The sequence below is a fragment of the Etheostoma spectabile genome, chromosome 5 (assembly GCF_008692095.1).
Source record: "Etheostoma spectabile isolate EspeVRDwgs_2016 chromosome 5, UIUC_Espe_1.0, whole genome shotgun sequence".
In the NCBI taxonomy this organism is placed as follows: Eukaryota; Metazoa; Chordata; class Actinopteri; order Perciformes; family Percidae; genus Etheostoma; species Etheostoma spectabile.
This window is the reverse complement of record NC_045737.1, coordinates 31,463,145-31,488,665: the sequence shown is the minus strand read 5'-3', so window position 1 is coordinate 31,488,665 and position 25,521 is coordinate 31,463,145. Positions and strand designations below refer to the sequence as shown.

The 25,521-nt window shown below is 40.8% G+C and overlaps 2 protein-coding genes across 4 annotated transcripts in view; one reads left to right on the top strand and one right to left on the bottom strand.

Moving 5' to 3' along the window:
* fbxl17 (F-box and leucine-rich repeat protein 17) overlaps positions 1-22,612 on the bottom strand; it is a 235,529-nt gene extending 212,917 nt beyond the window's left edge. For all 3 annotated transcript variants that reach the window (XR_004332166.1, XM_032516861.1, XM_032516860.1), the window contains exons 1-6: positions 22,347-22,612; positions 20,209-20,711; positions 18,439-18,819; positions 18,147-18,269; positions 17,670-17,927; positions 17,357-17,488 (exon numbers count right to left, since the gene is read on the bottom strand). Coding sequence is in view for 2 of the 3 variants with exons in the window: in XM_032516861.1 (XP_032372752.1) it covers positions 17,357-17,488; positions 17,670-17,927; positions 18,147-18,269; positions 18,439-18,819; positions 20,209-20,691 (1,377 nt within the window). In the remaining variant the exon portion in view is untranslated. The remainder of the gene's footprint in view (positions 1-17,356; positions 17,489-17,669; positions 17,928-18,146; positions 18,270-18,438; positions 18,820-20,208; positions 20,712-22,346) is intronic.
* A 306-nt stretch (positions 22,613-22,918) lies between these two features.
* On the top strand, positions 22,919-25,380 carry prxl2c (peroxiredoxin like 2C). The gene is given in 7 exon segments (XM_032516879.1): positions 22,919-23,200; positions 23,514-23,582; positions 23,739-23,792; positions 23,867-23,972; positions 24,061-24,069; positions 24,072-24,194; positions 24,321-25,380. Coding segments are annotated over 7 exon segments (699 nt in total). The 5' UTR covers positions 22,919-22,990; the 3' UTR covers positions 24,449-25,380.
* Positions 25,381-25,521: the final 141 nt, after the last annotated feature.

Sequence of the window (25,521 nt, the reverse complement as noted above, 5' to 3'; positions counted from 1 at the left end):
GTTGTTTTTGATCTGACCGATAACACTGCTGTATCACATGGAGGGGACAAGAAAAAGCTTTGGCGGGGGGAGGGGGGAGTGTGCTATCTCATATCTCTAAAATATACTCTACTTTTGATAGAAGTGGTTTCCAAAGAAAACTGATGTTGATAAAAAAAAAAATGTTGTGATTTCAGCAAACTAATCATCACAGAACTCTTTAAAATAAATCTTTATTTTTTATATAAATTTGATTAAAAAAAATATTATTTTTGAGTTCCACAGACTCGTTCTGCAGGATTTTGTTCAAACTGTTCTTTTGTACACATGATCCCATTAAAGTGCCATGAGAAAGTGTAGGCCTCATGCTAAATCGGAGTCATTACCAAGTTCCAAATTGTAAATAGCACTTACATCAATATCATAAATCGGAATTATGAGCAGGAAAATCAATCAAACATGGATGTAGCACTGTATTGGCATTTCACAGTCTAACTATCTATCTCATGGCCATGACATGAACATTCCCATGGGAGTCTTTCCCATCTCTACCATCCATCCCATTTGACATGAATGCAGCATAAAATCAGCAAAACTCAGCAAAAAAAGGATCCAGAAAGGACAGCATGATGCCTCTGCACATGTTGATATTTGCCAGTAAAGCTCCTATCTGGCATAAAAAAGAAGCGGCAGGCAACGCCATGTGTAACAAAGGAGGCACGTAGCTTTATACTGCCAAACCAAGGAACAAGGATCCCAGCTCATTGTAATCATCCACGCCAAACTAGCTTTTATAACATGGAGAAAGAAACTATTGAAATCTACGTCAGTTTGGTGGGATAGAGATAGGGAACCCACAATTACGCAGTGAAAGATCCCCATTTTACCAAAGAAAAGACCACTGATCAAGTCGATTGCAATGAATAATGGCTGGTTGGATAAATGCACAATCATTCAGAGAATCCCAAACTCCCACAGCATTAAAATGTCGACTTTTTAAACTAAAAAAAAAATCTAAATATCACTCTGACCCTACCCTCTTCCCTTAGCTTTTTTCTGTTCTCACACCTTTCTTTTTCTATCAAACCAAATTGATTCACCTGACTTAACAATCCCTTTTGTTTCTTTTACACACTGCCAGACTCTCAAATAGGAGTGTGAGAAAGTGACTGAATCACTGTCCCTTGATACAATGCTGTAGGAGGAGGAAGAAAGGTTTCCCTGAACTAGTGCCATACAGAAGATTCTCTTGAGTACAGGCAGGCTCTCTACAGTCAACATGGACGTCTCCTGGCCCCTTCCTGTAGTACCCCACATAGTGAAGGGAGACATTGGGAAGATACAGTGTGCGTGTGCGTGTGCATGTGCGTGTCCAGCCATAGTAATCCCACGCTACTCTGGCACAGCTCCAGCAGACATGGAAACACCACAATGGATTACTCACGGAAGAGAGGGATTTACAGAGGGAGAGAAAGCGATCAATGGAGGAAGGTACAGTAAAAAGGGAGAGGTAGAGCAAAGAGTTTCCTGAATACCATTAGTGTGTGTCTGCACAGACACAGCCAAAGAGGGGTAATCAGTTTAATATTACCATTTCTATCAATGCAGTTCATATAAGGAAAAACTACAAAAGGACAGTTGTAGTTTTAGAAAGACTGTATAGCCACTGGAATCCTTTTTTCTTCGCAATGTAAGGGACTACAACCTACTGCAAAAAAAAAACCCTCCCACTAATCATGAATAAAACTAAATCTTAAAAAATATGAAGCTCATAAAATAACATTTTGACTGGAGAAAAAAAGATTAGTATAATTTTGTTCTAAAAATCCAATCGTTTTGCAGAGTTCTCAGATCTCACCAGTTCTCCTAGGTTTTTCCACCAGCTACTCTTGTACACACCTGATCTCATTAAGGGCCCATGAAATACTGTAGCCTTTAATGCCAAAAAAGTCCTTCCCCACCAGTGTCTTGGCAACCTGCAGATTTACACCCAGTAATTGCAATAATAAATGCAGTAGGAGTGTTAAAGCTGCCAATATGCAATCCTGCTCAGCCATAAGGCCACAAAGTTTGTGAGTCATGCTGCAAGCTAAATTCTTTTAGATTACTTGGTTTATTGGCCAATAAGTAACGAGATTTCATAGTAGAAATGTGCCAAAGATATATTTGAGTTAGCTCAGTGTGTAACCATTTCATCTACCATACAGCACTGACTTTATTTTTCAACAGGAAACATCTAAGCACATATTTAGATAACACTTCACACATCATTTTCCGACTAAATAATGAATTGCGATGAAGTTTTAGGTCATTTTATGGTTGCAACCCGCAACAAAACGAAGAAGAAGGAGTTTTAGTTGATTTTCGCCCAGTATTTCCGCTCTGTTTGCACACATTGTGGGTGTCAACAAAGACAGATGCAAGTGGACGAACAAGGAGACAAGAGACTTTTTGAATTTGGTTTATCAGGAACTCGCAAAGGAAATGGCCGACAAAGGTTAGGACAAGCTGTGGGACGTCCTGCGGAGTAAATGGAAGGCGCTCAAACAGCAATACATGTCTCAAAAAAGGACAATAACACACACACACACACACACACACACACACACACACACACACACACACACACACACACACACACACACACACACACACACACACACACACACACACACACACACACCACACACACACACACACACCACACACACACACACACACACACACACACACACACACACACACCTGCCCACCAGGTTCAGCTGCTCCTCTACCTCCCACCACAATGACCTTCACCTGTCACACAAGCTTCATATTTACTGCCACCACGGCTCATCTGCCCACACTCAGCCCTGGCTGTCAATCAGCAGCAAGCCGCCTCCCCCTCTGCCAATCCATCAACAGACCGAAAGTACAGAAACACAGCGGCTGGCACAAACGCTGACATCAACAAAAAGTCATCCTGCGCCTGATGACTTTTGCCAAATTGATACATACTCAAACTTTAGGTATTGATCAGTAGTTTATCAGTCGCCAAACTGGGCATCATGCAATATCATACAGGAGTAAGGAGCTCAGTATGGCTATGTTCAGAAGATTGTGTTGTCGGGTGACTTTCCCGTGTAGAACAATATGACAATAACAACATCTTCTGAAGAATCCCTCATGGTTTTTCAATCCTCCGTGTCCTCCTTGGCTGCTGGAAACTGCATCGAGGAGGGGTGGGAGCGCGTGCACGATCCCCAAAGGCTGTATAATGTGGACAGTGTTGTTGGCATTACTTAGAATTCCTCATGGGTGCGACAGAAACTCTGCACTATAGCTTTAACATTAACTCCTAGTAGAGAATATACATTACAAGTGACAATTTGAGCTGGCTTGCAGATATTATAATACATAATATATACTGAAATAACTAATGAAAGCTGTCAGCTTCTGGACACTGCACACCACCCATTTCCTAATGTTTCACATGCAGCCTAGAGTGTCGCTTTAAATTGTAAGTGATGAAGGACAGCCGACAGTTCTTATTAGTTATACTTTTAGTCCGATGCAGGTGTAGAAAGGTCAAATTATTTTTGTGCAGAAGTACACATGTGAACATACCTATGCTTCCAGGAGTGCCTCATATTTCCATCCTTTCACACCGCTGTCTAGAAAAGTGGGACAAATTCTCAAGGTAGTACACCATACTGAGAGCATGCAAGCACAAGTGCGCGCACGACACACACACACCACACACACACAACACACACCACCCCACACACACACACACACACACAACACACACACACACAACACACACCACACACACACCACACACACAACACACCACACACACACACACACACCTACCTAGGTAGGGGGCCACTGGATCCAGCCCTCTGCATCTCAATGACAAACCCACATTCACAGTGATTTATCTAAATGCAAATCAGCTGCCTTCACTCAACAACACACATCATTTACTTTGCATGTTTCAAAATACTCTATGCGGGGGGGGGGGTACAGCCAGACAGACAGCCAGAGACATACAGCCGGGCCGCCCTTCGGCTCTGCCTTCCCTTTTATCTGTGCCCTCTAGAGCCTGCTCATTTTCACCAAATTCCCTAATTGAGAGCTAATTTATCAAAGCCAAATTCACACAGGAGATAGATCGGATAGGGACTAAAGAGGCGAGCAAAGGGAGAAGAGAGAAGGAGAGGGGAAGGAAGGAAGGAAGATTCAAGGATAGGAGAGGGAGAGCGGCATTTGAAGTGGCAGGTGACAATAAAACCTGCTTTTCATGTCATTCTTTCTCTCAAAAGGAGAGAAGCAGTTGGAAAGACCAGAGGAAAAAGGGAGAGGAGAGAATAAAATATAAGACATGGAGAGGTTTAATTTGTTACCAAGTAGACAAAAATAAAACTTGTGCACTGGCAAAAAAACTCCATTGATAAATTAAGCACAAAATCTTTATCTGGGAATCTAAAACCAGCTTTTTAAAGTTGTCCTTAACAGCCACAGACAAAATGTGTCTACATTGTGGTAGCAACAATGTCAATTGGACATCTGTTCACCTCAATGACATGTGCTATCCTTCCCATTGATAAAGTTCACCCAGAGCGATGTGCAAGGTGTCTATGAAGCTGATAGAACCTGCAACCTGTAATGTAAACCATGCTGTAAAGTGATGCTAAAATTGATTAAAAAGAGGACTAAAAAAAACATATTTGGGAAAAAATTAGAAAAATCCAAACTTTTAAGGACACCAACTTTCTTTGTGAATGAATAACGTATTTTAAGTAAATAAATATTCTTCCTTAAAATACAGGAGGCATAAGTATACACACCACTATGTTAAATTCCCATAGAGGCAGGCAGATTTTTATTTTTAAAGGCCAGTTATTTCATGGATCAGGATACTATGCATCATGATAAAGTTCCCTTGGCCTTTGGAATTAAAATACCCCGCCCCCCCCACATCATCACATACCCTTCACCATACCTAGAGATTGGCACGGTGTTATTTCAGCTGGTTTGATTTGCATTGAGAGCTGATTTTATGGAAAGTACCCCATGCCAATCTCTAGGTATGGTGAAGGGTATGTGATGATATGGGGTTATTGAAAGGCCAAGGGAACTTTATCAGGATGCATAGTATCCTGATCCATGAAATAACTGGCCTTTAAAAAGAAAAATCTGCCTGCCTCTATGGGAATTTAACATAGGGGTGTGTATACTTATGACCCCTGTATTTTAAGGAAGAACAAGTATTTATTTACAATACATTATTCATTCACAAAGAAAATTGGTGTCCTTAGAAGGTTGGATTTTCCTATTTTTTTTATAATTAAGGCATTATGATAAATTTCCAAAATATGTTTTTTTTTTTTAGTGCTCTTTTTAAAATCAACTTTAGCATGGGTGTGTAAACTTTCTCAAGCCACTATATGTTTCAAAGGTTATCCTGGGTCTCTGCAATAGTGGAACAACGTTCTTGATGCTGCCTGATGCTTTCTCCACTTCTCCATAGCTGTTAATTAGCCCGGCTAAGTGCACCATTAATCGATTGCTTGTCTCTATGCTATATCTCATAACGGTGTTGCACTCTGGCAAGGCCAGGGGAAGAAATGTGAGGTTTAAGAAGTCACACTTTTCCACTAGTGAAATACTAATGCTGAAGGGAGAGGAAGCAGAGTTATTGCTGCCTATCAAAGACAAGAGTGGGTAGTGTACTGATGGCAACTGAGGAGGAAAACTGCTGCGGAAATTAACATTATTGAAATCAATTATATTACTATGGACAAGTGGAAGAATATTTTGACAAGCAACACAAATTTGTAATTTGTTTGAAAGGTCACAACTATGTCAGTCAGAGACGCACAGCTTTTTATCATAATTTAAGGCAAGACAGCTTTACATTAAAGAGCAGTTAAAAAAATTCAAAATATAAAAGCAGATAGAATACGAGATTTTAGGAAGCTAGAATGGGACAATGTATAAGCAATTATGGCTATTATAGCATCTGAAAATTATCAAAACAAGCAAACTCCAGTGTGAAAGGACATCCTGTCATCTTATCTTAGCCATGCTGTTGTTGCTGGAGCTTGTTTCTAAATGTTTCCTGCTTACTATGAACAGCTGTACCTTCAAGTTTTTTTGTGAAGTTTTCAAATTTACAGTTGTAGAATTGTACTCAGCTTCTTTTGTCATAAACCTTATATCATTTCCTGGTTGTATAGTAATGTGCATTAAATTGTAACTTCCGATATTCCCTACATATTTGGATTAGCAACAAACCCCAATTTAGTAAACACAGCTGATATGTGACATTTAGAGGTAGCATGAATCAACAATGAACCAAGTCAATCGACAAAATTTCTATTTGATTGATTAGCAACAGTAACACATCTATGTTCAAAAAAGTTGCATGCAGCCAAACGACCCGTTTTTGTACATAGAACATAATGCAGACAACAATGCTTGGGGTTATTTAGAAATGGTGTCAACATGTAGTTCTTTAGGTTTATTTCATAAAAATATTTGTTTAAGAAAACAGCCGTATGAGTACTTTTGCAGTCATATCAGTCCAAAAGCACATAAAAAAGGTTGATTTTCATTCTAGCTCAAAAGTTTACTATATTAGCTGCCATATTGGTTTATTTTTATATTGGTTTTGAAAATCCATTGGTCTCTAGTTTTAGTACAACTGGAAGTGTGTAAATTAGGAAGAATAATGCCTGTTAATGTGAACATTTTCTGTATATTGAGGATTCTGTGCTTTTATATGCCGCACTCCACTATCTTCACACACAGGCACACACACACACACACACACACAACACACACACACAAACACACACACTTGTCCAACATCTAACTACTAACTAACAAGAACCACAATGGAAATAAGTCCTGTGACTTTTCTGTCCTATCCTTACATTCTTTTAGTAATTGTGCACGTACATAGGTGCTGAAACAATGTAAGTGTCTTTTTAAAATGAATTGTCAAATAAACAAAACAAACAAAACGTGGAGCAGCATAATGTGCTGTCTCTGGAACAGAAAGAGTCCGGACCTTTTACAATAAAGGCTCCAAGCCTCCAGGAATAGCCTGGCAGGCCTCTTAGAAACCCACTTCTTTGAAGGAAAAAAAAATGGCTCACACTACTCCGAGCATTTCAGCCAGCATTCCAAGGCTAAGTCGTCCTTGAAAAGATTGACAAGCTGCAGTGAGACAGAGGCTAACAGGCAGCTGTGTGTGGGAGACGGACAGAAACAAAGAAAACATCATGAGAAGACACTGTATATCAGGCAAATAGAGACAGAACAGGAGATGGACGGGGGGGGGAAAACATCACAAAGGCAAGTGACAAACAAATGCACTGTACAGAAAGAGCAGAGGGAAGGCAGAGCACGAGAGCTGGAGCAGGGGGGAAAAAACAGAAAGAGACGTACAGAAAGTGCACAGGTGAGGGAACCCCGATTATAGTGGGGCCTCGTTAACCCCAGAGGCTCGTTAGAGTCTCGTTACAGCAGCATTCTCCAGGCCCATCTTCTGTCACACCTTCATTAAGCCCATCGACCCACTGTGCTTATTAAACACATTCATTACCCCAAGTATTGAACCGCTGCTGCTATCACCGGCCCTGAATGCATCACAGGGTCAGACAGAAGGGTGACGCCTGGTGGAGGGTGAGATAGTAGAAGGGTGGAAAATGTTGAGGGGAGGGGGGTGGGCAAGACAGGTTATGCACACAAATGGACACACAACATCTATAGACATCCATCTAGACACACACCTGTCTGCCTCCTATCAATCATCACTAATGAAGTCAGTGATTAGAGCTGCTTTGGCCTCTCCATCATAAAGAGACCGACAACGGGAGGTGAGGGTGATAGATGGGGAGAAAGAAAGAGAGAGGGACAATATGGCTTGCTTGAGAGAGGAGGAGAGTGATGGGATGGGCTGGCCCGTGAGCAAAAAGAGGATAAAAAGTTTGAAATAAGGCAAAAGAAAGCAGGTAGACCTTCTCTTTTAGTCGTCTTCTGTTTTACACGTCTGTCTTTTCTCCAACAGGACAGGACAGAAGTGAATCCCCAAGGAGGGCTTTTCATCACGATACATACAAACTAGTCCACTGAGCTAAAAGGCCCTCCATCCTGGCTTTGGGCTCCTGCTTTAAATGATGACATCATTTCTGCCCTTCTCAAACAAAAGGAAAACTCATCATCAGAGAGAGGGAAAGGAAGGGGGAAAAAAAACGCAAAGAGATTAAGAAGAGTAAAGGCGTGAGCGAGGTGTCGGAAAGGGCCATGAATCATCGTGACATCCCTGGCTGGGTGTCAGTAGCTACTGCTGTCTGGAGCTGGATAAACAGAGGGCCTCTAAAGCAATGCTCTTTAAACACTGGCCAGGTCAGAGCCCGGCACTGGCCCCTGGAGACATAAAATGGGTGCCAAATGGTTTTCACCTAACTTCATTGTCAAAAAGTTACGGGTTGTTGTGTTGCCAAAACCCTTCCAACTTACTGCTGGCTAGCAGCGGTGGACCAACTGCCAAAATAGCAAATTCAGAGTTGCTGTGATTGTACTTTAAGTGAAAGAACCACTGGTTTAAAAATGTACACATTCACAAAAAGCTAGATTTAGGAAAACACACAGTAAGATCTAGGACTGCACTTATCAATACATTTCATTATTTATTAGTTTTATCAATTGGTCTAGGAAATGTTTGGCTTTTTTAAACAGTGTAAAATGTCACATCACAATATCCTACAGCAAAGGGGAAGTGTCATTAAATGTCATGCTTTGCCCAAAATCAACAACTCGAACATATTCAATTTACCACATTGTAAGACCAAGAAAACAACTATTCTTCTCACATTTAAGGACTTGCTGTTTGGGCCGTTTTGCTTGTAAAATTACTTAATTCTGTCTGTAAACTACTTATCATATCATATTTTCCAAAAGCCCAAGGTGACATATTCATAATAGCTTGTTTTATCTGGCAAACAACCCAAAACCCAAAGATATTATGTTTAGTATAAGATATGTCAGAGACAAGCATTGAATCCTTCCATTTGAGAAGATGGAACCAAAAACGTCTTGTCATTTTTGCTTGAAAGAACTCCTACTACAAGAAAGTGATTATAAAAATCGCTGACAATTCACTTTTGTAAATTGACTACTAATTCATCAACTAATCAATCTACTTATATAACTCTATTCAACCTAGGTGTTCCTTTATCATACTTAAAACAAAGCCATCTAATAAAATCTAACAACAGTAGCACAGCCTGCCCACTACAGCCACCCAGTAAACAACATTTTTTAAGCAAAAAAATGAAATGAAATGTGGGTTTTATCTCAGATTAACTCCCCGTCTCAGGCTGCCGTCCCTCCATGCGCTCAGCCAGAGTAAGCAATGAACAGAGACGGAATAGAAATGGAAGTCACATTTACATTCACATTAAAATTCTTCGGTGCTTTTCCAGGTACTCTGGTAGCTGCAGGCGAATGCTTGATAATGTCAAGGAGATGAGTGCTGCTACAACATCTACAGTACTAAGAGATTATGTATTACCACTGCAAAGGCCATTCAGAGGTTCTGACTACAGGTGAGAATACGCTTATTTTCATTTCAATAGTATTCAAATTCTCACATAAATTACATGCCAGTCAAAGGATATGAAAGGGGCAAATGGCAACCACCCGCTTTACACGTTTATATTTGTGCAGGAAAATCTTAGAGCCTAAGTATCAACAGGTTATAAAGCATCGTTGTTATACCAGTCAAACTGACTTTAAAAAGACTTAAATTTTCCTTTCTACACACTGTTGCAGGCATAGAAACCACAAAGTAAACAACTTAGTTAAAGAAAAAATTGTGTTACTTAAGTTTTTAAAACTGGGATCTTTTACAGGATTAAAGAAGCACTCAGTCTGCTTTCAACTGCCTGTTCGCCCACTGTTGTCTCACGGCTTTTATCCAGTCCTACTGCACCCTCTGCAGGTGAAAACCAAGCACATCAACCAAGAGCTCCTGAACTGGGGGTCCAAAGCAGTGAACGCTGCACGTGCTGTGTACATTTAGCATTTGAGAAAAATAGTGCTGATATGAGTGTTTGACTTGTTTTGTGATCTAGAGTTAGTGACAACACAAAATATGTGTAAAGATTAAGAGAAAAGAAGACTTAACAGTTAATGGAAGTGGCTAATCGGACAAAATCTGGAAAAAAAGAAGAAAAAAATCCAACACCACAAAGGCACGTTATATAAACGTATCAGCATAACATAGAGTAAACTGCATATCTCTTGTACTGTGTCTCATGCCTTCGGGGGGGAGGGGGGATATCTTTTGGGCAATCGAAAACCATATGTGCCTTGATGAGGACCTTTTCAGTATTAAGCTATGGTAGAGATCTGTGTTTTGAGTTAACGACACATTCAATTTAGGCCTTGTTCTAAAAAACGGCTTATAAAAACAGAAAATATGTGAAAAAGTTAAAATAGTTCAAACAAAAAGGGCATAAAACTTTGTCAGTATTCTCTGATTTACTTCATATGGAGTTTATCTATGACACAGACACAAGAATCAGGACCTACTATAAATATACCACAATATACTAGTGCTACTATTATTTAAAAAAAAAAAATGTATATATTTCTGTATTCTCACTACTAACTACACCAGCCCCCAGACTATAGAGCTGTTGAACAGCCCTTATTTCCCTAAATCCTCTAACTTTCTATTTTATAGTATACATCCATATTTTACCATGGATGTTGAGCTAAGAGGATAGCAAACTAATAACACTGTGCAGGGAAACTTGTTCTCTATAAATAAGAAAATATGGTTTTTAATCTTACTTCTGCTACTACTAAAACTACTACTACTACTGCTGCTACTACTACTGCTGCTGGTACTAACTCAAAGGAAATGTAGGCATCACCAGCAGACCTCTCCCTCACTACTTCAGCTGCTCTCGATTTTAGACCTGCCAAACAAATACATTTGTCTCTAGCAATAACCGTTCTCATTTTTGGCATTCTGTCACTGTTCAACAATAGAAAGCCCGTTTTATTGGCTGTACCACTTCTCAGTCATAATGTCTGTCATTCACTTGACTTTGTTTTCTTTCCACAAGTTTAACAATAAAAAGTTGTATGCTTTCCACTCAGGTAATCCAAGGGAGCATCCAGCCTCTCTAAGGTCTTTCCTTTTTTTTAATGTAATTTAACCTGTGTTATTGATACTGTAGAGTCAAATAAGAAATGCTTAACGTTGATACTGAATCTATTCCTGGGGTAACTAATGGTGAAAAGAAAATACTGTAGCAAGAGGTAATATTGCTTAGGAGGTGCACTGCACAGGGTCACATTTCTAAAAGTGCTTTACTTTCTTCCCTTTAAAACTTGTTTTGTTCTTGGGCAGACGGCAGAGGGAACATATCGACGATGTCTGTGTCTGAGTGCAGCAGGCTGTTGGATTTTAAGTCAGAGCTCATTAATGCATCTGATTACTCTTCAGGCAAAGGCCGATACAACCACACACCACACACACACACACACACCACACACACACACACACACACACACACCACACACACACACACACACACACACACACACACACACACACACACACACACACACACACACACACACACACACACACACACACACACACACACACACACACACACACACACACACTCTCTCTTTTAGGGGACACAGATCGATATGGAGGCACTTCAAAAGAGCAATGAAGAGGAGGATATTGGAGAGAAGAATGTTCTGTTAGCTTAGACAACATACTGAGAATGTAAGCAGTGCCAGTGGTGAAAATAAAAGTTTTAAAGAGTATAATTCACATAGTTTATTACAAAATAATCTCATGTCTTTATCGTAATGAATTAGACACCCTTAGGGCTCTCCTAGTCTCGCATTCCCCGACCTATCTCCACAGCCCTGTGAAGTAACTACCGTTACATACTGGGACAGGAGAACAGAACTCTTTTTTATTTATTTTTTAAACCAATCACAATCGTCTTGGGCAACGCTAAGCTCTGGACGCCGTGACGGTGGAATGCAAAATAGTCTCAGGAAGGGACCTGTTTTTGTGGCACATTTGCACAACGCAAAAGAAAATGCAAAAACAGAACAGAAAACTGTTCACACAATACAGTAACGTGAGCTATTTAAATTAGCTGGAGATATGTTATATGTTGATTAAACGTAATATGCTCTTACCAGTGTATCGCCATGTGTACTTTGTCCATAGTAATCCCGCCAATCAGTCCAACAACATCAACACAAAGCTGTTTACATAGCTGTAGACTTTGCAAATCTTTACAATCCTTCACCGAAAGTTATTCCGAATTTTCGTGCCATTTTCAGCGTGTGGCGTACTGGCTCGAAGTTTGTCGTTTCACGTAGCAAAGGGATTTTGAGAATGGCGACACACAGTGAGCAGAAGGTGAGTGGCAGCGCCGGATATCAGGCTTTATCCTAGAAATGTAGTGTCCTGGATAAAGTACATACAGTGAAAAGTTAATATATTTGTCACACATTTATACATCTTAGCAGATGGAAAAAAGCTCAGTTGAAGAAGACCGTGTAACACGGTCAAAAAATGTTGGTTTTGTCAACTGCTGTTTCCAGTGTCAAATATAAACCTCCACAGTGGCATTCAGTTTATTGTCATAAAAGTCAGAGAAAACCAGCAAATACTGACACTGGGATGCTGGAACCCAGTGGTTTCTGACATGTGTGCGTAGCAAATTACTTAACGCTGCCATGTGGAGTTTTCTTGTAAACGAACAAGGTTGTGTTTAAGTTTAGTGTTACTCACAAAAACACACTGTGTTTATCCTTGAGGTCTAACAAACCATTTTCTTTTCTCATAAAAAACATTTGCAGAGTCAATATTGGAAATGGAAATATTTCAACAGCATGCATGATAAACACAAGATGTAATCCCAATAGTAAAAACATTGCTCTGTAGCACTACTAGTGGTCAAAGACTACACCGGTTAAAGCAATTCATCTATTTCCAAAATTGTTGGGGATAAATTATTTTGTAGCTTTGTATTTTAGCTCTACACATGGTGAGAACCTAGTACCAATATTTCACAAAATGTTCCTTTAGTCGCTGCAATAACCACTAGAAAAATGTGATGATAAAAGAGTGTTACAACAAAAGTATATGAAGAAATAGATTATATTGTATTGTATCCTGTTATTTCACGCATATTCTGTATTTGTGCTATGCATCTAATATGTTGCTGCTGCAACACTGGAATTTCCCTATTTTTTGGGATCAATAAAAATCTATCTATCTAGACAGTGAAGCACAATAAGAAGAGGTGAGGGGAAAGGAAGGGATGAAAGTAAAAAGAATGCGTCTTCAATAAAAAAAAAAAGTTTGGTGGTGCAGTTATTTCCATCTTGACCTTACCTACCTCCCATATCCACAGGGGCAAAGACAGACAAAGCGAGCGAAAGACATAAAGACAAAGAGAAAACTAAAGAGGCTTCTTGATGACATGAAAGCATGGAAATTCTGGATGGGAAAAGAGCTTTTCCACACTCTGACGGACATAATCCCGTGCCATTAGCACTGACAAAATACATCATTCAACCTCCTGAAAAGTCTAAACTCCTGTATATGAAGACTGGAGGGGATTTGGGAGATCATGTGTGTGTGTGTGTGTGTGTGTGTGTGTGTTTCTGGTCAGAGTGGTTCTAGTTATCTCTAATTACAGTCAAACACGTGAGGTGATTTGAGTGCAGCTGGCAGCTATTCAATTCATCTGTTCCCATGTGTGTGTCGCTTCCAGTGTTTAAACTAGGCCTCTGTGTGTTTTCGTGTGTGTTGGTTTATGTCAAAAGGTCTATCCCATAATAACTGACAGCTATCATTATCACTTCCTTTGTCTTTGCTCTCCCTCTAAACCATCTAATTAAATCTGCTAATGTCAATATACATATACATACATGTTTGATTGGACCGGTGGACCGGTGCCTCCCAGTCAGCAAAAACCCAACTACTGACCAGCCAGACAGACAGCCAATCAGAGCGGGAGATAACTGACCGAAGGCCAAGAAACACTATTCACTATGACAGTTCGTCTTTTCCAGTGTTTCATGTTGTTCCACAGGCGAACACATCCCGAACGCCAAAGTGAGAGAGCTGGAAAATGTGGTGAAAGCAGGGGAGAGAAGCTCTGATTGTACATGCAGCGTGGTAATTACACCTAAATTGAGGGCACATTGTAATCTGTGTTAGGTCATCTCCAATTCCAGTTACATTTCCACATTTTAGACTAATTAAAACTGTAAATAATCAGAGCCTGTGTGTGTGTGTGTGTGTGTGTGTGTGTGAGAGAGAGAGAGAGTATGTAGGCTGACACAATGTCTTTGAGATGAGCCAGAGGAAGAATCTTCCTATCAAATTGCAGAAAAATTAAGTGCACACTGTTTGATTTTAACAAGACAGGAGAGCAGATAAAGTTTTTTTTTTTAAGAGAGAAGAAAGTAGAAAAGTGCTTCCCCGGCAAAAATGTCTGCAGATTGCAATGTGCGTTTAATTTAAAGGAATATTGGAGCAAAGTTACCGACATGGAAAGATAGGTGACAAGAGGGTTTTGCAGCGTATAGTTCGTCCACCAGTTGGTCTATGAAGCTGAGAGAACTCAGAGTTAGACTCTCAGCGCTGTCTCTCCCCCCTACGGCAAATTGAATTGAGATGAGGAAAAGGGGAATTTGCTATTCTCAGAGCCTTTGCCCTTCGAGGTGGTAGAAGAGAACAGAATATGAATGGGGAAAGAGAGAGAAAAACACTTCAGAAGATGAAAACAAGCCTTGAAAGGCAACTGGTGCAATATAACCAACTCTGGCATAAATACTGGATGAATGCCAATAAAGAATGCAGGGTAGATGTCAAAAGGAGTGGAGCCCTGAGACACCAGAGTCACCTGCTATTCACAAAATACACTCTTAGCCCAGGGTTATCTGTAGCCCTGGGCTGATTTGGCCCCTGGCTAACAAGCAATGAAAGAGCAGGAGTCAATTTGTCAACTGTAAACAGAATTTGGAGACACCAGTCACTGCTGGAGACATCCTCAGCATCGCATTAGCAACTGTCATTTGTTTAAAAATATAACCGGTGGGCCCGTCAGTATGGCTTTTGCAACTAAAGGAACTGATACAAATCTAGAACCTGTTACATCATAGCAGAGCACCAAACATATCTCCACTCAAAGTTTCCAAAACCTTTCTTAATAGTGTTAACAAACTGCAAAAAAACAGAGCAACATTATCAGAGTTATTACTAATAATGTTAGTGCTCGTTCTCCTTAAGGCTACGCAAGCTTATTCGGAGATGCTGCCCCCCCCACCCCACAAAAAAGCAAATTAACCAGCTACAGACCGGAATATGGTCTTAACACAGAGAGAAGTCCCGCCAGCATGGAAATGAAACCACAACCACGACAAAAAGGGGGAAGGAAAGAACGAAAAAAATGTATGTGGGTGTACATGTGGCAAAGAAGGGCGAGTGAAAGACCACACGGAAACATCCTGCAGCAATTCAATTATTCAATTTTGGAGGAGGAGAAAGAGCGGGCAGATCACAGTGAGTGAAAGATTCATCCTCATCTGTGATTGATTAAGAGAGACAGGATTCCTTGTACCACGAAGGCAGCAGAGGGAGAGGGGGAGGAAAGGAGATTTCACTACAGTCTCCCATGACTGTGCAAAACTAAAAAGCTCACCTCAATCCAGGATCAATGCGTGTAGAGAACAAACATTCTGCCCTCGCTATGGTCCCAGAAGGGTTCAACCATTCATTTCTTGCATAAAGCGTTCCAAATAAACCTGTTTTTTTTTTTAAACAGCTGACCCAGGGTGAAATAAACTTCTAATGTCTTCGTATGTGATACCATTTGTATAATTATAAAGCCAAAACTATAAAGCCAACAGTCTAAATGAGCAGAAAAACAAGATACAAACAAGCATCATTTAGCACTCAATGCATATTTTTGGATCTCACATTGCCAAAATATTCAGCTCCTTTTGAGACTGTGATTACAACCATTTTCCCTCAAAGCAACAAAATCAGTTTTTTTAACAAGTAGGAGGGATTCTTAGGTAGTCTTTCAAGCTGTCACCAAGAATAAATGGCCTCTGTGGAAAAATGAAAGGTAAGTGTTTCTGGGTCGTCTAAATATCTGCCAAACTTAATGATAATTTTTAGGCCAAGCAACCAGAGAGCCTAGACATAACAATTGCCATATAGGCTCAGCCCATTTCTCTTTACCCTAATGACAGGAAGCTAAAATAACTGCAACAATCTCACGCCTGAAAAATTAATACTGCTGCGTTGAAATGTTATCAGCAGCAATATTAATCTCTCACCTAGTGGTAATCGCTAATTTCACATACTATTAGGAAGATAAATGTGATTTGGAAAAACTGAGCTATTGTTAACAACTTAAAGCGGACTAATTCATCAAGGTCATAATTACTCATGGACTGGAAAGAAATGTTAGCAGGAAAAAGAGCAAGAGCATTAGCTAAGGGAGAGACAGCCAAATGACTATTTCTGTAAATACTAAATGACAAATCTAGTAAAAAAAAAATATGTGATTGTAATTTTGAGGAGATTTACACAATTCAGCATTAGTATAGACCAACTGTGGTCTAAAAAAAGAAAGCAGGCCTTTTCTAGAAATTGGAAAACAGTGACATCTAGTGGTGGTTTAAAGAGAAAAGAGTTCAGCTGTCTGGAGTCATGATGTATAAAACAACACCAGCTGTGATAATGAGATCAGTCATTAAACTGATTAAGGCACTAGTCAGCAAACATATGTATGCGGCCACATATTTGCATTGACATAAACATGTGGGTGCTGTTGATATGAACCCCATGTATTTAAACATCAATGAGTTACAATATAAAAAAAATAAAAAAAACTAGCTTACCCTCAATAAACTGTATAAACTAAGAACCTCCCAGGTCTGATCTGGTCATCCTAAGACAGCTGATTCTGAGAAGCAAAACCTAAATGAATAAATATGTACAGTAACAGTGAACTTATTGGGAGAAGGCACATCAGGTACAGTTTCCGGCTGTACTCGTGTGTAAATTCTGCAACATAACGATAACCAACATGTAAGAGACAGAGCCACTGCTCTGACAATATCCTTATAAGCCCAGAATACCAGTAGTGGTTACAAAGCTGAGATGAGTACCAATGGAGAGCCTATTTAAAGATAAATCCGCACTTCACATTGCCAAACAGAGACACAGACACTTTGGTTCCTGTACGAGCAGAAAGGGTGAAGCAAGCAAGGAGAAAAAGCACAAATCTGAGACCAAATGACTGACCAGTTTGTTCTCTTGCAAGTAGAGTCTTTGCAGTTTAGGGCATCCTCTAGCCAAGGCCACCATGCCTTCATCTGTGATACTGTAGCACTGACCCAAGTGGATGTCCTTCATCTCACTGCAGTGCTCTCCCATCTGAAGGCAAAAATGGCACATTATTTAGTATATTTAAGGTTACACACTGGAAATCTTCACCTGAATAATTTTGTTAGAGTATCACTTCACTTTTCCTTTGTAAGTAAAAACAGTAAATGAGGTTGGTGTATCACAGACAAGCAAGATCTAAACATTGAAAAAGGAAGCTTTGAATGGATACCTTTTTTAGAGCTTCGTCGGTCAGTTTGTCCTGGTTGCCAACATGCACCTTCACCAGCAGAGGGCAGTGTAAAGCCAAGGCCGAGAGGGACGTGTCACCCAGCTGCTTGCAGCGGTATGCCGTATACTTCTGCAGGCCTGGACAGTGTGCGGCCAGGGAGGACACACCATGGTCGTGGACGCCTCTGCAATCCGAGATGTTAATCTCCATCACATTCTGTCTCCGAGAGGCTATTTTCACCAGGAGATCATCATTTACCTGGGGAACACGAGGAGAGACGAAAGTCAGTACTAAAATTGAAGAGAAAAAAAAAAAATCATCTCTCCTCCTCACTGCCAGAGTTTTAACTTATAGTCAAAAATGTACAATGTGAAAAACTGAAAAGACAGACAGTATACTGCTCTACTGATATTAGGAACTAATCATTTCCGAAGACAATAGCGTCTCAGACAAAAATCCACTACCCTATGTGCTTACTTGTTGTAGGCCACTGAGGTCGATTTGCTTCCAGAATTGGAAGTCCAAGCAGAGGTCCCTCCAGTACTTACACACCAGAGATGCACACAGACAACGCTCCTTCACTGTCAGGTGGGAGAGCACCTGCAAGGAGGCAGGAGAAGATGTCATACACAAAGAATAATCCAATCAGCATTCACGTTTCCAGTCTAGTAAAAGCCATTCAACAACCATTCATATTTATTGTGCCAAACCAATGGGAAAAAACCATCAGTAAACATAAACACAATTTAACTATTTGATGACCTCTGACCTTAAGAAGGATGGAGGAAGGCAGGTGGTTGATACTCGAGTTATCAGCAGCGTCAGAACTTCGTGGCTGGCAGTCGTCATAATGATGCAGGCAGCAGGGGGATGAGTCTGAACTGTGGGGCAAATCAGCATGAAGACCCAACCCACAGCAGCCGTCAGCAGGCGAGGAGGAAGAGGAGGAGGCAGAGGAAGAAGAAGCGGAGGAGGAGGGAAGTGGACAGAGGGGAAGGTGGCAGTGGCCAGTTCCAGAGTTCGAGGCAGCCTCTCCCCCTCCTCCTCCCACTCCCCCGTTCTCCAGCACTTCGTCAGGGGCAGCGAAGGCGCAGCGCGGCTGCTTACAGGGGGTGCACCTCTGCACCTCTGAGCACTTCCTCTTACACACCTGCACCCAGAGACAAACACAGATCAGCTAGGTGGAACCAGATTTTCAAATCAAGGCAGACTTGAGGCCAAAGCCTGTAAATACAATTGTAGTGTTGAAGAACATTACCATGGAAATACAGAGTTTTATTTATCAATGTATATGATGTAGGCGGGGCCAGAGGCGAGCTAAACAGATGACGACAGTTTAATCTACCAGTCAGCTCAGTTGGTAGCGAAGCATGTGGGGCTCTGGATACATTACCCCACGTGTTGTTGTGACTGGTTGTAGTGTTATCCAATTGCGTGCATTGCATAGTGCACGCTTAGTGTCGCCCCACTATCATTACTCAATGCCAGATCTTTCGGATTTGGGTCTGGATTTCCAGGCTAGAAGAACATTACACCATCACATTCTGAAAACATCAATCAAAACAGCACCCTTTACCTTGGATACTAAATGAGAACAAAATAAAACAAGGAGTAAAAAAAGCTGTGGCTTTGAGTGTGAAGTTTGACTTGTGAATGCTGCAATTCTTATATATTTTATTATATAATTCTTATATCTTGAGAACACACAAAGCCTACTGTGTAATGTTTCACTTTAAAACAGTCGGACTTTTGTTCAAGCTTTGAGCTAATTAAAAAAAAAAGTCATACTATTATATATCAACCCGATACCAGATAAATGGACAAAAATGGATACTATTATAAACAGTGGGACTGCTTTCATTTAGTTATGGTATTGGTCGACAAACATATCTTAGTCGATAGAATGGTCATTAGTCACTGCCGCAAATGTTTGTCAGTGGTCAAGCACATTTTTCACAAATTTTCTTTAGCCTTAAATAAGATTTAAGGAAATCCTTGTGGCCAAGTTGGCTCCGTGGTGGAGCAGGCACACATGTACTGAGTGTTTTGTGCCTCGACGCAGAGGTCCAGGATTTGAATCTGACGTGTGACAATTTTCTGCATGGCTTCCCTTTCTCACCTAACCATCCTGTCAAAAATTAAAGGCGGAAAAGCCCAAACGTATTCTTAAAAAAAAAAAAAAATCCTTACACATGACTGCATTCATCTGGGGAGGGACACTTTTCTTTGTTAAAATGAGTAATCAGTCTAAATCCTAGGATTACTTATTAGAACAGACACCCCTATGAACCAGTAGCAACAGCACTGGTAAATCATGTAAAAAAAAACAGTAAATAAAAGCTTTGTAGTTTCAAAGTAAACCTGTAAAAACTGTGCTAATTGCATCTCATTACACAAAGTCTTATGACACAATTTTGCCTTTTTTCCCTGAGTTATTACGTTTTTTTATAACAGACAATATATACTTTTGTACAGATTTGGGTCAATGCTGTATCTTCACCAGCTTCATCGTTTTGGTAGTGTTGCTGCAGCTCCCTACCATCTCAGTGTAGTCGTTGGTGCAGCCAGGCACAAGTACAGGTATGGGCACGGTCACAGATACCCCAGCGGTTCGGAACAGCGCAGGCGGTGGAATCAGTTTGGCAGGAACAGCTGATAAAAGGCTCCTCCCTTGGCCCTCCCAGATAGCCAGCTCCTGTGGTGACAACAGGAACTTAGAGCAATCCTCGGGAGAAGCGAGTGTTGCGTATCGCTCGGCGAGCTTCGAGGCAGCCGCTGCTCCAATGCCAACTCCACCCACACCAGGGACACTGATTCCTGTGATGCTGTTGTGACGGCACACACCGCCGTTGACACTGGCCTCCAAATGGTTGCTGTCGTCGTCAAGACCGCTGCTGTGGACAATGAAGCAGAGCATGCACGGCAGCTGCAGGAAACAGTTCCTCTTCTTCTTCTTCCTATGATGCAACTTGTGTGTCCTCTCCTTCAGGCGGTAACCATTTTTCGAGAGAAGATGGCCCATATATATGATTCAAGGAAACTCTAGAACAAAAAGGAGTCAACTTATTATTCAGGAGTATTCTAAGGACCTTGAAGAACACAGTAGTGCAGGACAGGGTATAATTGTTGGTGTCAGTGCAATACCTGAGTTTTGGTACCAAAAGCACAAAAACAACATTTTAATTTCAGTACCTTTTTCTTGGTAATTTATCAAAACAAGACAAACATCTCAAACACGGCAGTGTTAACTGTTGTCTTAACACAAACAACCATACAAGACCTTTGCCGTCATAGAATTGTATAACACTGGGAAAATTATAACTCAGTAAATATCAATTTAACTAAAATTGTAAAACAAGATAAGATCTGACAAGCGAATCGCTTAACTTTCAGTACATGACAGATTTCAACAGTCAAAAACATTTGTTAGAATGAGATCCCTTGACAGCCATATGGACATGAGAACCAATTACAGCAACCAATGACTCTAAATGTACATAATAACATGTGTATTAATATAGACCTGAGAAAAGCTGCTCCTTTAAGTATCAAGGACAATCAAGATCTATTTAGTGAAACAGCTGGGAACATGAAAATAGACAGATTGTGGCCAACACTGTCTTTACACTCCCCATGTAGCCCAGTACACATTACTAGTGCACAGAGAAATCCTAGCTTGGCATCATGACGGAAATAATATCATATTTTGAGTGTAAAGTCTAAACCTACAGTATAGCACACAACAAAAGAGCAGCAAGCTTTATGGGCGTGCTGTCAAAAGCATTTGACTTATATTATTTTTGTTATGAATATATTACTTGTTACATGTTAAACCCATGATTTTGTTGTCTACGTTCCGTTACTTTAGCAGATTTGTCATACAATAGTCTGCAGGAAAACGGCAACAATGTATTGTCCAGTTGAAGCCAAATGACAAGATGTAAAAATTGAACAGGTGGTCAGTTATTTCTCTCTCTCTCTCTCACACACACACACACACACACACACACACACACACACACGCATACATACATACATACAACACACATACACGCACACACACACACATGCATACATACATACAACACACATACACGCACGCAACACACACACACACCACACACACACACACACATACAACACACACAAGCACACACATACATACAGTACATACATACAACACACACAAGCACACACATACATACATACATACATACATACATCACACACAAGCACACACATACATACATACATACAACACACATACACGCACGCACCACACACACGCATACATACATACATACAACACACATACACGCACACACACACATGCATACATACATACAACACACATACATACACGCACGCACCACACACACACACACTACAACAACAACACACCCCCGCACACACCACACACACAACACACAACAACCACACACCACGCGCGCACACACACACACACACACACACACACACACAAAACGTGACGGCTGTGTTACGTCCTAAGTCACTACAAGTGAATGTCCAAAATTAGCTCCAACATGTCCAACATATTCACAGCCTCTTTTGGAGAAAAAGACACGGTTCCAGTGCTAAGTGCAGCTTTCTGCAGGCTAGCTTGCTCCATCACTAGATGCTAACTTAGCTGTAGCCCCGACATGAAACATGTCTCACCACTTCACACGGTGCTCCCACACTCCGGACGGTACTCGCATAATACTGCTATGCTGTACGGTCAAGATGTGTGCTGACAAGTCCCGGACTGAGAGGCGCGGAGGCGAGAAAACCTGCTACTGAACTAGCGTAGTGTTTATCCAAACAGTGGCAGCTCTGGCTCTGCTGGCTGCTGCTGCTCTGGAGGACAGCACTTCCGCACCAAGAGAGCAGCGGGAAGGAAGCCGAGGAGGGCGATTCGTAATTCGCCATGGCGGCTGGATGAACCTGCTTGCTGTGGGGCCTTGTAGGAGATGGGATTGAAGCCGAAAGAAAGTTTAGGCTCAAGTATCCCTAGCCCCAGTTAGTGCATGATCACAATTGGGGTTTTGTAAGGGTTAGGGTTAATTTAAGTTAATTTATGTCAATATTAACTAGGCCTATTATTACTAATAACTATGAATATCTACAGCCACTTTACTTTACTGTTCATTTTAAGTGGCATTTTCTGTTTTCTCTCGCTCGCTCTCTCTCTCTCTCTCTCACCACACACACACACACACACACACACACACACCCCACAACACACACACACACACACTTTATGGGCGTGAATTTACGGCCACCAGCTCTTCAAGCCTGAACCGGCAACTCCCAAAATAGCAATGCGAATTCGGGAAGCCTCAGGAAAAATGGCTGAAGCAGTTTCACCAGTAACTCGACAAGTACATCCAGAACATCGGGCAATAAGGACCCCTTCTGTCGATTTTCGTCTTGAAGACGTCGAAGATTGTTTAATTTACGACCGGCATGGAGTCTCTGATCCGTTCAAGAAAGTATATCAAGACAGGAAATCGGTCATAATTTTCGTGCGGGTAGGGAAAACACTTTGTTTGGCTTAACCTTGCTGACGACTCACGGGATACACTGCCTGGAGTAAAATCATTAGAGGCTATGGTTTATAGGTCGAGCTTCATAAATGCATCACTTTAGGCAACAGGTAGGCCTAAGCATCAGCTTGGCTGGACAGATGCCCCAACAGCTTCCCATGCTATATGATGGCAATGGAGGAATGGAGAGATCATGTCAATAGGTGAAGACAGACAGATAATAGGTGCAAGACGAGAGTTTTAAAAAGTAATGTTTTCTATAGCCTATTGACGTGTTATATGCTGTATTTCCCTGCAGAATTTCTTGTGCTACAGCTGTAAAGAATATGTGGAAGATTTGAGCAAAATACCTAAAGAAGCACTGGAGGTAAGTCCTGACCCATGGCTATCAATGCACTGGAGGCAATTAGTTGCTAATGGTACATGTGAATCAGAGTTAATAGTTAGTAATAGTTAATAGTAGCTTTGTAACATCTACATTTTTTTATTCTGAACATCCACATCTGGATGTGTGTTGTTGCAGGATGCTGGCATTAGACTAGTTGTGATTGGTCAGTCTGCTCACCATCACATAGAGGTAATTCATTTATTGATTCTCATGCACAATTTCAGTCTGCCACACATGCTGATTTAATTTTCAATCTCATCTAGCCTTTCTGCTCATTGACGGGGTATCCTTATGAAATGTATGTGGACCCAGAGAGGTGCATTTATCAAAAGCTTGGGATGAAGAGAGAGGAGAAATTTACGGACTCAGGTAATGGAATAACAATAGAAGGGCATAAAGCCAGCATATTTCGAGATGGTAAATAATTGAATATTTGTTTTTGTGTATGTCTACATAGCCCACCCTAGTCCCATGTGAAGTCTGGTATCTTTATGGGGCAGATGAAGAGTATATGGAGGGCCATGACTAGCCCTGCATTTGACTTCCAGGGTGACCTACATCAGCAAGGTGGCGCCATCATTGCAGGACCAGGTAATCTTTCCTGTCTCTCTCTCTCTCTCTATGTCCATGTAATTCTGCTCAATCGTATTTTCTCTCTCTGACTCCACTGTTTTATATCTTTCTCTTTTCCTCCCTCACTCTTTCTTCTCTCCACAGGCTCTCATGTTCATTTTTCCCATTTTGACATGAACCGTCTGGACCACATGCCCATTAACTGGCTCCTGCAGCTTGCCGGAGTTCAACAGACTCTGGACTTCAGCGATAAGCCAATCATCCATGTGTAGCAAGCTGGCCGCCTTCCTCCCTCTCCCCCCATCACTGTTGGGGCCACATCATTCTCTGTAACAAATATTTGTGGACTCAGTATTTTTGAATCTTATGTTATCATGTCTGTACTGGGAAGCTGCCTTGCCAAAATCTTGGATAGGTCTGAAATATTCTTCCTAAACCCTTTGTCTCCTTGTGATGCACAGGGCATTAACAATTCTTCTCCACCGCTCAGTTTAGGGACGCTTAACTCAAGGTCTTCTTACTAGCTTATTCTTTTCTTTTTTTCTTACTAGCTTTTTCCAGAGCTTCCAATCACATCTCATGTGCTGATTAAGGTAAAAGCTCTGAACAAAGCAAACTAGGCCAATTTGTTCCGCGATTAACAAAAGAAAAAAAGTTCTTGAGGTAAAAAACTAGTCCTTGAGGTAAGATTGTTTTGTCAAAATATACCCTGTGGTGTGAATGTGTGTGGTTAGTATAGGAGAGATATGAATGCATTACTGTTTAATTTCATACATTATCAGTTACGTCTTGTGTTGTGTAATCAGAATCAGAATCAGCTTTATTTGCCAGGTATGAGGACACATACGAGGAATTTTGCTTTGGATCATCATTGCTCACGATGCGCTTACTCATACAAAACAACCAAACAATATATACAAACTATAAACAAAAACAATATAGACAGGTTGAGGCAATAGTGCAAAGTATGCAGGAGTAAATTATGATATTTTAATTGTGGCGCATAGTACGCATAGAGAATGAGGATGATGAATAAATGTTGAATGATGAATTATGTTCTTACTTGTACAGTAGTAAGATGGTTCCATGGTTAATATTTATTAACACTTGGTGCACTCAGTAATTGGCCCTATCACAGAGTCTTCTTTTTATATTTCTCTCATATCCACAGTGTTTATTGCAAGTAAAGTTGTATTGCTATTTCTAGGCTGCATTTGTCTTGTGTCATGCTGCGTACACTCTGCATTGTCATATTGAAATGGGATTCAACCCCTATAGGACTACATTCCCCACGTTCTCAATACAGCTTCTGCAGATGAACAGTGGAGGGTGGGAGCTCTAATAA